This window comes from Mercurialis annua, linkage group LG5 (assembly GCF_937616625.2).
Source record: "Mercurialis annua linkage group LG5, ddMerAnnu1.2, whole genome shotgun sequence".
NCBI lineage: Eukaryota > Viridiplantae > Streptophyta > Magnoliopsida > Malpighiales > Euphorbiaceae > Mercurialis > Mercurialis annua.
In genome coordinates, this window is record NC_065574.1 from 9517782 (window position 1) to 9531837 (window position 14056).

The 14056-nt window shown below is 33.5% G+C and overlaps 2 protein-coding genes across 2 annotated transcripts; one reads left to right on the forward strand and one right to left on the reverse strand.

The window, feature by feature from the left end:
- Nucleotides 1-3631: 3631 nt before the first annotated feature.
- LOC126681413 (disease resistance protein At4g27190-like) lies at nucleotides 3632-9136 on the forward strand. The gene is made up of 4 exons (XM_050376953.1): nucleotides 3632-6462; nucleotides 6554-7037; nucleotides 7218-7925; nucleotides 8122-9136. The coding sequence occupies exons 1-4, from the start codon at nucleotides 3722-3724 to the stop codon at nucleotides 8983-8985; spliced, it is 4797 nt and encodes a 1598-aa protein (XP_050232910.1). The 5' UTR covers nucleotides 3632-3721; the 3' UTR covers nucleotides 8986-9136.
- A 368-nt stretch (nucleotides 9137-9504) lies between these two features.
- On the reverse strand, nucleotides 9505-13442 carry LOC126680169 (WAT1-related protein At3g28050-like). The gene is made up of 7 exons (XM_050375225.2): nucleotides 13099-13442; nucleotides 12235-12300; nucleotides 12016-12129; nucleotides 11682-11922; nucleotides 11382-11540; nucleotides 10637-10788; nucleotides 9505-9919 (listed from the first exon to the last, which is right to left on the reverse strand). Exons 1-7 carry the CDS (start codon nucleotides 13272-13274, stop codon nucleotides 9760-9762), a joined length of 1068 nt encoding a protein of 355 aa, XP_050231182.1. The 5' UTR covers nucleotides 13275-13442; the 3' UTR covers nucleotides 9505-9759.
- Between the last annotated feature and the right edge of the window lie 614 nt (nucleotides 13443-14056).

Here is a 14056-nt window from a genome sequence, read left to right on the forward strand (position 1 = left end):
ATTTACAATAGTTGTGAGGTTTTTTTGACCGATTTTCTCAAGAATGAGCTTTTTGATATTTCGTGCCAAGTTAAGGGGTTGAATTGATATTCTTTTTAGTATATTTAGATATATTGTCATTTTGTCATAAAAGTGTTGTATATTCATTTGTTTCGGTTTTTCAATTTAAATTCAACATACGTTTATTTATTCATAATAAAATTTTAAATTCAAATACAATATACCTATTTAGTGTTTAACACATGTCGAACTGTCTAACATATTTACTAAAAATATAACAAATCGCTATATACAAAAGAAAATGCACATTTAATTTATAGTTTTTATGAAAATCTAGTTACATGTTTATTAATATCATATTTACTTTAGTTAACATTTTTTAAATAATATGAATATACTATAACAACAATCCTTTAAAAAAACTACAAAACTTCATAGTACAAACAACAAATATACTCCTTCCATTTTAAATTAATTGTCCATTTCTTTTTAATTTTTTTATTACCCATATTTAAAATTCACTAATTATTGTCATAATTTCAAACAAGTGAATTGGTCATAGTATTTAATGAGGATATTATAAAAAAAATGAAGATAGATTTATACATATTTAAAATATTAATTGTATTTTTTTAAACTATGTAAAAGTGACAATGCAAAAATTTTGAGGTTAAAGGAATAAAAGTTATATAGATATACTTGAGTCACGTATAATAAGTTAATTAACTAAGACAACATTATTTTTAAAATTTAAACATTTGTTTATTTTATTAACCGTGACAAATGTTTTTAAATTTAGATATAATTGTCAAAATTTAAAAAATTGCTCACAATTAACAAAAGACTCAGAAGTTTGGATCTAAAAAATAACTATGTCACTAATAAATACAATTAATTAGCATGTTAGACGTGTCTAAAACGAATTAGGTGAGTTAACTCTGTTTAACATGTTATTTGACTGTATTATAAATGAGATGACCTTTTTATGACCCGTCCTGTATAAACGCAATCCAAACCCGTTATTATTTCGTGTCAACTTGTGTAGATGGTCGTGTCTTAAATCTTCAGCCCTAATATTATCTTAATAAAAATATAATTTACACTGATTGAGATTTTCTTAAGTTCAAATAAATTTGAGAGGGTCAAATTCACGATTTATACCGTTTATTGTAAATGAATAATATATATTAAGAAAATACAATTTTAAAATTTTGGTCTGATAAATCATCTGGGTTCGTCATATCTATTGACATATTTTTTTTGATATAGGATACATATCAATTGCTTCAAATATGTGTTTTTGATTTAATTGTGAATTAAAATATTATGTATAAATAAATTATAAAACGAATATTTTTAAATTTTATTATATAAAAATAGTATAATTTTACTTTTTTTAAAAAAAATTGTATGATGATATTTAAGTAAAATTTAAATTTATTATTTTTTTATAGAAAATATTAGATCGATTTATAAGTTTGAAGACCAAAATTGGTTTTTCTTTTTTGCTTATTAGACAGTGTAGGTAGCGATAAAGTGTTTTGATTCGGAGGCCAGTAAACTCCATACTTTCTATTTTTTATTAGGCCAAATGACTAAAAAACCAAATCTTTTATAAAAGTTTCACAAAACTCCAAACCTTTCAATTTTATCCAATTTGTCCTGAATGCATGAATTCATTTCAATTATATCCAACTATACAATTTTGTTTATGTAGCGCTGATGTGTAACATGCCACATCAGCGCCATGTAGGAGGCATATGAGCAAAATTACATAGTTGGACATGACGAAATCATGCGTTTTAGGACAAATTAGATTAAATTGAAAGGTTCGGACTTTTGTGAAACTTTTATAAAAGGGTTGGCATTTTTTTTCATTTGGCCTTTTGATTAACACCGCTAACATTCGCTGACGTGGCATTTAAAAAAAATTAAAACACATACAGATCAGCTCCACATCATGTGATACGTAATTAAAATACCATAAAAATCCAAAATACTCAAAATGCTCCTAATAAAATCCTAAAAAATAAACTCTAAACTAACAACATACAATTACCGTCACCCCTAATCCAAGCCGCCACCGCCCTCCTCCACTGTAGCCACTGACGCCCTCTTTCACTCCAGCCACCCAGTTGTTCATTTAAGGACAGACCTAGATGGATTCGTCCTCTGAGAAAGAGGGACCGAGGACAAACTCAACTCGTCTTCCTCAGAGGACTAACTAGACGAACCCAGTTCTTCCTCCTCAGACGACGAACGTATATAAGTTTGTCCTCTAAGAACGATTAACTTAGATGAACACAACTGGAATTGAGGAGGGCATTGACAGTGACTAGTGTAGAGGAGGATGATAATGGCTAAAGTGGAGGAGACGGTGATGATTGGAGTTAGAGGTGGCGGTAGTTGTAGGTTATTAGTTTTGTTTTTTTTTTCAGATTTTAAGGGTATTTTGGGTATTTTGATTTTTAGGATATTTTGATTGCTTATTTGTATGTGTTTTATTTTTTTTAATGTCACGTTAGCGGATTTTAATGGTGTTAATTAAAAATAGACAGTAAGGAGTTTACTAGCTTCCAAATCAAATCTCTTACCAGTTGAAAATGAATTCCAAATCAAAACTCATAAGATTTAGTGGTTGAAATGGAAATTCACGGAGTTTGTTGACCAAGGATCTAAAATTCAAAAACGGCGAATGACTATTAACCGAGTGTTGAATTTGGAATTTTTTTGAAAGGTTAACCATTTCATTTGTACTAAACTTTACTGTAAGGTTTAACAAAGAAAATTACAAAACTCTACATATCTTCTTCAACCTCTTCCATCATGGGCGTATTCCGGGGGATCGAGGAGGGTCGGCAAACTATCCTTGTCAGAAAAAATTTAAAAATGCAATTTTTCATGTATGACCGCCCTTCAAAACTGCCTCTACAAGTGATAAGGGCGTTTTTTTTTCTTGTAAGGGCGGTTAAAATTTCCCCTGGAAGTACTAGTTACCAACCTTAACACTCTGTTTGGATGGGGTGAGGTGAAGTGTAAGTAATGGAAGCGTAAGGAAGGGTATGTGTAAGAAAGGAAGGGAAGTGTAAATATTTACCTTATCTTTGTTTGTGATGAGCATTATAAAAATATCCTTCTTTTTGTTGTATGAACTTAAGAAAAAATTTAAACGATTAAAACTTCTTTCCAAAAAAATTTATTATTAAATAAAATTTATTATTTTTATATAATAAAAATATATTATAAATTTAATACATCAAAATAATATATACAATTTATTGATTTATAGGTTATCATTTTAAATTAACAGTAACAATACATAAATATATATATAGATAATTTTAATGTCCTAAACACCAATAATACATATTGATCTCAAACATCAATAATATATAACGGTAATAAATATCAAAAAAAGTATAGATAAATTCATAAAATATACAAATATATAGATACATAAAATAATAATAAGACAACAGCAATAATTTAACAAATAATCATAATAATAAAATTAATAAATAAACATTGTAATAACAATTAGAATATTAACAAAAAGAGTAGTGGGTGAAAGTGATAGTTGAAGCAGGGATAAAATTGGTTCTCTCTTCTTTACACCCCGAAATAGTCCTACATTTTCAAGATTTGTATTTTTGTTTCAAGTTCAGTGCCTGCTCTTTTCTTCACTAAACTAGCTTTTGCTCTCAGTCCTCCTCCTACAGTAATGGCTCTAAAGTTCACCAATGCCCCCTTCTGTTTACTGATCACTAATTCTTTCAAGTACGAGGACAAGGTTCAAAATCTCGAGGATGAGGTCGAGAAGCTGCAATACACAAGGGATAGGTTGCGATATTCTGTTGAAGCTTCCGAGAGGAATGCGGAACTGATCGACGAGCATGTTCTCAGTTGGTTGTGCTCTGCAGAGAAAACTACTGCAGAGGTTACAGAATTTATCCGAGGCGTTGAAGAAGAAGCAGCGAAAAACAAGTGTTTTATCGGACTTTGTAGCCGCTACGAGCTCACCAAGAAAGCTGACAAGTGGATTTCGATCCTTGACAATCTCCATTCTCAATCTAACTTTAGTAGAATCTCTCAACCTGCTGCACCCCGAATATTACCTGCCTCAATTGCTGTGAATCAATCAGAGTCATTACCTTCCAGGCGGAAATTTTTACAAGAAATCATGGACGCCTTAACTGATCCTGAAATCATCAGAATTGGGATTTTTGGGATGGGAGGTGTGGGTAAGACTATGGTAGCAAAGGAAGTCGCTAGACAGGCTCAAGAACGAAAGCTTTTTGAGTGTGTCGTTATGGTTTCGGTGAGTCAAAACCCGGATGTCCGAAGAATTCAAGGGCAGATAGCTGAGATGCTCGGCCTGAACTTGGATGAGATGTCTGTAGAAGCTAGAGCTTCCCGTTTGCACATGAGGATGAGCATGCAGACAAATATCCTAATAATTCTTGATGATATTTGGAGTCCAATTCATGTTGAGGAAATAGGTATTCCTTGTGAAAATGAATGTAAAACTAAAATCTTGTTGACTTCGAGAAATCGCCGCACAATCTTGGACATGGGTGCAGATAAAATCTTTTCTCTGGAGGTTCTGTCAGAGTTAGAGGCTTGGAATTTATTCGAGAAGATGGTCGGCGATACAGTAAGAAATCCGAGTTTGGTTTCTGTAGCAGCTGAAGTATCGAGAAGATGTGCGGGTTTGCCCCTTTTGATTGTAACGGTTGCAAAATCTTTGAAATATAAGAGTTTACATGAATGGCAGGATGCCTTACTGCAGCTTTCTAGGGCGGATGAAGATGGTGTACAGGATAGAGTATACTCAAGTCTAGAGCTGAGTTACAATATTTTGGCTGGAGATGAAGTAAAGTCACTTTTCATCCTCTGTGGTCTGCTTGGGCAGTCCAGTATTTTGATGGAAGACTTGTTAAAGTACAGCCTTGGTCTGGGCTTGTTACGGAGAGTTTATACAGTCGATGAAGCGAGGAATAGATTACGTGCATTGATTAGAGAGCTCAAAGAACATAGTTTGCTAGAAGATGGTGAAAGGAATGGATCTGTGAAAATGAATCTTGTTGTTCAAGATGTTGCTGTATCAATCGCATCCCGGCAGAGAGGCCATATCAGAGGAGGCCGCATAAGATCAAACGAATGGCTAGATAGTCATCATTACTCGTCCGAGAGCTGGACAGTGATTTCTTTGCCTTGCTGTGAAGCTCCTCAGCTTCCTGAATGGTTAGAATGCCCAAAATTAGCGTTTCTTTTAATTCATTCTAAAGATCATTCATTAAGGATCCATGATTCATTTTTTAAAGCAATTCCACAACTAAAAGTGTTGGATCTCTCAGGGATGAGTTTCTCAGTCCTGCCTTTATCATTAGACATGCTAGAAAACCTTCATACCTTGTGTTTAAATCGTTGCAGTTTGTTCGGTGTATCTAACATTACATACTTATCGAATCTAGAAATTCTTTCCTTTGCTGGCTCTGATATTTCTGAGCTGCCCATAGAATTAGGGTCATTGGAGAGGTTAAAGTTGTTAGACTTGAGCCATTGTTACAAACTCAAAACGATTCCAAGATATGTCTTAGCAAAGCTGTCTCAGTTACAAGAATTATACATGGCAAACAGCTTTGACCAATGGGACACTTCGAGTAATGCAAGCCTTGAAGAGTTGGACGACTTGCCCCGCCTGAAAACTCTGGAGATTCATGTTCGCAATGCCAAGTTATTACCCGGAGGCCTTTTCTCCGAGAGGTTGGAAAGATATAGAATACTGATCGGAGAAGACTGGGACTGGGATTCCAATGGCAATGACAGTGATGAAATCTCAAGAATGCTCAAGGTCAAGCTCAATACGAGGAGGATTCATTTACGTTGGTTTAGGATGCTGCCGAATGCAGAGGATCTATTTTTAGATGAAGTTAAGGGAGCTAGGACAATACTGTATGATCTTAATATAGATGGATTTCCAGTATTAAAGCATCTTCACGTCCAAAATGGCACTCAAATTACATACATCGTTGATTCAATAGAGTATGTTTCAGGTGTTGCTTTTCCCATTCTGCAGTCCTTGTCCCTAGAGAATTTGATGAATCTGGAGAAAATCTGTCATGGCCAGCTTGCAGCAGGTTCTTTCGTCAATTTAAGGACTTTGAAAGTCAAAAGCTGCAATAAGTTGAATAATATCTTGTCATATACCATGATGAGAGGCCTTTCTCAACTCCGAGAAATTGAAGTATCTGATTGCCAAAACGTGGAGGAGATTGTTGCTGTCAATGATGCCAAAAACGAAGCACTTGAGTTCTTTCAGCTTCGCTCTATAACATTAGAAGGTTTACCAAGACTCGTTAGCTTTTGCTCCATGGGGTTAGAAAATAGTGTCACAGGTTCATTGCCACTTTTCGAAACAATGGTATGTTCATGCATTGATCTTGAAACGAACCAGATTTAATTCTTACGCTATCAGCACTAGTATAATATGTACTTTATTGCTTAATTTCGATTAACTAAAACATAATTGTTTGCTTGTAATGACATAAAGTATTCTACACGCGTGTAGAATACCCAACTTGGAGGACCTGAAAGTATCATCAATTTTCTGCAAAACCATATGGCACAGACGATTGTCCACAACATCTTCACACTTGACAAGTCTGACCATAGCGAATTGCCAGCATTTAAAGTACGCATTCACAGCTCAAATGGTTAAAAGTTTTCTGCGACTCAAAAAACTTGAGATATTCGATTGTGAATTCATGGATCGGATAGTAGGCATAGGAGAAGAAGCAAAAAAAGAGAAGCGTGGGAATATCTTGCTTACCTTCCCTAATCTGGAGCTTTTAAAGATTAAAAATCTACCACAGGTTTCGAGTTTCTGCACTGCAAATTATCTTCTTGAATGTCCATCTTTGAAAAAACTTTCGGTAAATAACTGCCATGCATTAAAGACGCTCGTATACATTTCCGATGATTCAAACTCCGCAGAGAGATACAACGCCGACATCCAATCTTTCTTCAACGCCAAGGTTATTGTTTCGTCTCCTTTTGTTTGCTTTACCTGGAGACAGTTATCTTTGTTTTTGTAGGCACAACACATACAAAAGCTAATATGTATATGTGATATATATATGTGTATCTTTCTCGTCATCTTTAAATGCTAGCTCACATTTTTAACATTCAACAAACTGAAATGATTGGCATTGCAGGTTCAATTCCCTAACTTGGAGAAACTTGCACTCTCCAACATCGATCAACTACAAACTGTATTCAGTAGTCAACTGGGTCCTGCATCGTTTCGAAAATTAACAACAATGATACTCAGAGGTTGTGAGAATCTACATGCTATTTTTCCATCCAACGCCGTGGCTACATTCCAGAAATTAGAGAAGCTGTGTGTAAGTGATTGTTCTTCACTAGAACAGATATTTCAGCTACAAAATCGGGTCGAAACAGTAGCATTTAGATTGACAGAATTGCATCTAAGTGGTTTGCACAATCTAAAGTATATCTGGAGTAAGGATCCAAGAGGAAATTTCAGCTTCCACAATCTTCAATTCGTAAGTGTTTCAGACTGCGAAGCTCTTAAATTTATCTTTCCAGCCTCCGTAGCCGAAGCTCTTCCAGTACTAGAAGAGCTTGCAATAAGAGATTGCTGGATGCATGAAATTGTCGCGGTTGCGGAAGGAGATATGGAATTAGCAGCCCCTCGTTTCATATTTCCTCGACTAACCTTCTTGAAACTTCAAAATCTACCGAATATGAGAAGCTTCTATCCAGGGAAGCACACTGCAGAAATGCCAAGGTTAGAAGCATTGGAGATTTTTGGTTGTGACCAGGTTATGGCATTTGCTTTGGAAGATTTTAGTTCTGCAGATGATGTCTCGGTTATTCAACCACTTCTTGTTGCTATCAAGGTATTGGATGGTTCACTTCATTACAACAAGTTCTGCTTCATTCAGTCACATGTTTTAAAACTATTTAACTCATCACCATTAAATGTATCCTTGGATTCATTAACAATTCGCAAGCTTTTGGAACGGATTATACTCTTAGTCATTCGAATGCAACGAATTCTAACTATGGTACTGTTCTGTTTTTGTTGTTTTGCAGGTTTTACCAAACTTGAAAAGGTTGACATTATACGGAAAAGAGATAACAATGATAATTAAATGGCAATTGTCATTAGAATTCTTTTTCAGACCAAAATTTCTAGAGCTGATATCCTTACCGGAAGAATCACATGCTTCTCTTATCGATTTCCTTCAAAGCTTACAAAATCTGGAGACACTTGTTTTGAGAAGTACTTCTTCTCTTCAAGTTTTGTTTTACTGTGAATTAGTAAATAGCAAGGGCGAAGCTTCGGGGGAGAAATTCCCACCAATAAAACACTTGGAGCTTGAAAGTTTACATGATTTAAAGAAAATATGGCAACTAGACACGCAAGTGAACTCATCATTTCTTCAAACTCTGGAGGTTCAGTTTTGTGACAAGTTGATTAAGCTAGCACCACCTTCAGCAACTTTCCAAAATCTAACTAGTTTACAAGTACTTCAGTGCAATAGCTTAAAGACACTAGTGACACCTTCAGTGGCCAAATCTATGGTGCAACTCGTGAAGATGCGGGTTGAAAAATGTGGCGAGTTGACAGAAATAATAGCCGCGGATGACGAAAAAGACAATGAGACAACAACAGCAGAGATTGTTTTCAACAAATTGACAGATTTGGTACTTGTTGGCTTAGATAACCTCACAAGTTTCTGTTCAGCTGATTGCACCTTTACATTTCCGTATTTGGAGGAAGTGACTGTGGCAAACTGCCCGAAAATGAAATATTTCTCTCGTGTTCTGTCTACGCCTAAGCTTGAGAGGCTGAGGCACAAATTTGCTTATGAAGATCAATGGCTCTCGATGAGGGATGGCGATCTAAATGCCACCATACAACGGATGTACGAGGCAGATTTAGATTCCAGTTAAGAAAATAACAACATTTGTATATATATAGAAAAATATTGCACCTCTTTGGTTCTTTTAGTATTTTAAATGGTATTCAAACTTGGTCGGATCATTGAATCGCCACGAGAAAAGATTATATTAAAGTTGTGTTTATTTTTTCTTTATGATTTAATTCTTGCAATTCATTACGTTACTAGCTTGTTCTTTTGAAAAATGATATATGATTTTGTTTCTACTTTATCTCATAAATGTTCTGATGAACAGAAGAGGAACATGGATCCTTTGCAACAGGGCTTGCAAAGTTCAGAAAAGGAGCTTGAAGAGACATTTCAAGAAACTAACTAACTACAAGAACTGCAACCGAAATTGCTAATCATGCTCAAATGCATTTTCTTCGACTCACTACTACTCTCGACAAGAAGGAGAAGCGGCGTTAGCCAATGCTCGAGTCACTCACGGGCGGACAAGTGCAACCGCTCTGGTCGGAGTTGATCGAAGAAGTAAACATTTTTAGAGAACAAATTTAATTTTAAATCTTGGTTGATATGAAGAAATTATCGATTATAATTTTCTTTCTTACAAATCGCCTCTGAATTAACTTTTCGGGCTACATCATATTGAACTTAGCTCACTATTTTTGTTCACTCAAATCACAAATGTGACCTGAAGTGCCATGCAAAAGTATAAAAAGTAGGCCTAGCACTTGGATTTTCCAAGACAGCTCCAATTTTAATAGAGATGGGCTGCTAACAAAGCTGGTAAAATAGGCTTTGACAATTGATAATTGAAAATTTTCTATACATTATCCTCATTTTTGTTCTTCAAAAGAGGGACTTTGGGAGAGCATGATGAGTCATAGTTCTCATCTTTTTCATCTTCATCCATTTTATCTTCTTGAGCTTTTCCCCATATCACAGTATAAAATCCAAGGGATATTATAATTCCTCCTATTACACTGCAAATAAAGGAGATTACACTTTTTAATTATTTTAGACCTCATATACACAAATCAAATAAATAGTAGTCATCCATAATAATTAATTAAATGGCAACTGATTGAATCCAATTACGCTGGAAAATATATTTTAAATCAAGTGACTTATGAAACAATTAATTAATATCTAATAAATATTAATTAATTTTATATGAGAGATACCCAATCTCATTAATCTAACTACTCCATCCATACTTGCATAAATACACTCAATAGAAAAGGAGTAGTAGTACATATTGAAATTTCCATAAATTAATAAGACTTGCATAATTTTATACAACATCTTTAGGTATAGATAGGGACATATCTATAACTAAAAATTAATTATTATGTGACTGGTTAACAACTGATGGGGATGGACATGATCACATTGGGGCATGATTTTATCAAAATAATCATAAAATCATATATATTCTCCGTCCCAATCTGTTTAATATACATTTTATTTAAAATACCACATTCTAATTGGTAGCATCACCTTATTTTATTTTTTTAATCTTTTTAATTATTTTGGGTGTGATTCCTAATTTCTAGACTACAATTTTATTCATAAAACTTTTTCGATTAACTTTCTGATTTTTTAATAAAATGTGATGTATTTAATACAGTAAAAGCGAATGAAATTTGTATTTAATACAGTAAAAGCGAATTAATTTGTATTTTTGAAGAGAATAATACCTTCCAAAATAGAGAGAATCCCCGAGAAAAGAAACCCCTAAAATAATGGCAATTATCATCCCAAGTGGCTTAAACATGGCAGTAAAGAGGGCCCCTTCCTTGCGGCATGCCCACGCACATATTACACTTCGAATAGTTACACCCAAAATTGCCTGCAAAATTCACCAATGTCACCTTTTATTGTAATGGATTAAAGCGGATAAATAGAAAAGTTGATGTTAAATTAAATCCCAAATTTTAATGTGATTTATAAGTAAAACATGAACTTTAAAATTCGGTAACTTCAGCCATTAACTTTCATGTTTTGATAAAGGAGGACACTGAATTATTTTTCATTGAAGATACACCAATGTGAACACTAACAAATATAGTTCCTACATCCATCAATTTTCAACATTAAATAGGCCAGTATCACGATTTGCCAAAAAAATAAAAAAAAACAGTAACATATTTTTGTCAAGTTTTAAAGTTCATTAACTTTCATAATTTGGCAAAGGAGAACACCGAATTATATTTTATTGAAGAGACACTGGTGTGGACACTGGAATATACGTTGCTCCAACATCCATCATTTTTAACAATAAATAGGCAAGTATCCCGGTTTGCCAAAAAAGTAAAAAAATGGTGACATATTTTTATCAAGTTTTAAAGTTCACGCTATAACTATAAAACACGCTAAAATTTATGATTTGTTTTACGATTAATCCTAAATGGAATTATATATGCTTTATTTGCAATTACGTACCGAGCATAAGATAGCAATCAACCCTATATCAGGCTTTAGTATCCAAGCATTGAGATTGTTGTCTGCAATTACAGCCACAATTGCTGATAACATTGTAACAAAGCTGCAAGTGATGCATGTCACCATCAACTCTGCTGGGTAGTCCTCCAAAATCCAAGTCTGCATATATAGATATTATAAGTAATGATCATACACCGCCACTACATTAAAATAAAAACCAGTTCGATCACCAGTTCGGTTTTTCAAACACTGATACGTATAATAATGACAACATTTTGAAAATGTTAGAAATATATGTACCTGGACAACTAATAATAGGGCTAAGATCATAGCACTGGCTGCACATAAAATGCCTCCTAAGACCCAGTTTGATGCGATGATGCGTAGCAATGGGCCATGTAGTGAGCTTGTTTCTAATCCAAGACTTAGTGCGATGGGCTGGCCTTTGTACAATGTCACAAATAAGGCTCCTCCCACTGACACTATTGTCCCTATCAACTTCGCTTGGCTGCTTTGCAATCTCAATTCTAGCTTTTCTATTCTGAAATTATAATTATATTAAAAAAATTTACTATTTAAATTTATAAAAATAAAATAAATTATTTTATAGAGGTAGTAATTAAAAAATACACACCTGCAAATAACGGCTATCAAGAAAGTGAAAGCTGGTGTAAGATCGGTCATGGCCGCATATAAAGTTGGAGAACCATATTTTACCCCGGTGTTCATTGTTATTTGTAGACCACAACTGCAAATACATATATAAATATATATTAAATATCATTATTATATATAATGAACTCATAGTTAATTTGTTTAATTATTTGAAACTTGAGCAAAAGAAGAAAAAAACCTTAGCATAGCTTGAAACAAGATTCTGGAGATGATGGAGCCTGTGATTTTAGGCAGAGGTCTATTTCTGCATATAAATTCAACAAAGGATATTTAATGAATATTATTAAAAAAAAAATGATATTTAATGAATAGAGAGAGAGAAGGAGGGATAATTTTTTTTAATGCTATAATTTTTTTAATTTTTTTATACTTCCTTTACCATCATGGTTTCATTTTTTATATTTTAATTACTTGACTTATATTTTTTCAAAACAAAATGTCATTATCGTAATTCCAATCATCAACGAAAAAATTATACACTTTTTTATCGGCCTGATAAAAATCGAATAGTCTAAATTTACCAAATGACATGTTTTTTCTTTTTCCCAAAGGCTAAAACAAGTGACATTTTTTTTTATGAATTGGATCTTTTATAAAAAAAGCCACAAGAAGTGGCAAACGGAACAATCATGTTATAATCTAAGTGACATGTTGTTGAAAAACAGAATTTGGATTATCCAAAATATAAAGGCTTCATTATTGAAAAGTACCATATTTTTTTGGATTTCTTATAGTTAAAAGACAAATTGAAATAATATGAAAGGCTTTTTCGCTCTAATGTAAAAAATGACTATAATTGAAACTGAAAATTAAAAAATAAATTAAGTTTGATAATTTTGAATGTTTGAACCATAAACAAAAAAAAAGTCAGAAAGACGAAATATTTTGAATGATTAAATTATAAAAAACAAAACTATAATAATCGAAGTGTAAAAAACTTATAATTCAGTAACCATGAAATTTATTGAATCCGAGAAAAGGATTTAGAGAGAGAAAAGGATATGAGAATGAAATAATGTTGAATTATGTAATAAATAGATACCTGTAATAGATGAAGGAAGAAGGAATAAGGATAAAGAGAGCCAAGGCATTTGAATAAAACATATACACAAATTGACTCATGCCTCTGCTCATGGCTGCCTTCATGACCGTACTAATTCCCATTTCTATGAACTCTGCAATCACCATAGCTACTGTTACTGCTGAACCGCCCCACATTTTCTTATTTCTCTGTTCTTAATTATCTAGCTAGATCTGTAGCTGGGGATGTTGTTGGTTATGACAAATTTGCAGGGGCATTATATAAGGACTTGTAAAGATTAAAATATTAATTAATCTTCATTTTTATAATATTTGTTCTTTTTTTCCTCATGGTGAATTTGCTTTGATTCCTTTTCCAGGAATGTTCATGTACTTTATTTGTTTATTCAGGGGAACATATTATTGCTGCCTGCCAGTAGATATTGACTCGTTCCAACAATTAATAAAAAATTATTTAATTTTTAGTTATCACTTGTAGCTAATAGTTGTGGTTAGTCCGGACAGGGTTCACGGTTTTAACTTATGTGGAACCGGCATGAAACTGCCCGAATGACGGTTTGGAATTGATCGGTTTTGATCTCGATTCCTATTGATTTAAATAAAAGATAAAAAAATGAATTTTATTAAATGAATTTTTTAATTTTTAATAGAATTAATTAAAAGGAAAAATATTTAGTAATTAGTATAAGATTGTGACATGTGATGAGATGAGATGGGGGATGGGTGATAGGGTAGGAAAGAGAGATGTAGGGTTCGTAGAAAATGATTGATGGGATAGACAAAAACAAGAAAGAGCAAGAAAGGGCAGTAGTGTGGATTGGATAAGTTCGATTTAGATTTGAAATTCTAATTTTAAAACCGGCTATTATAGCCAGTTTCAATATGCCAGGGCCGGAGCCGGGGCTTGTCCAGATGGGGTCATGGCGGGAGCCAGGCTTGTCCAAGTGGGGTCCTGGCCA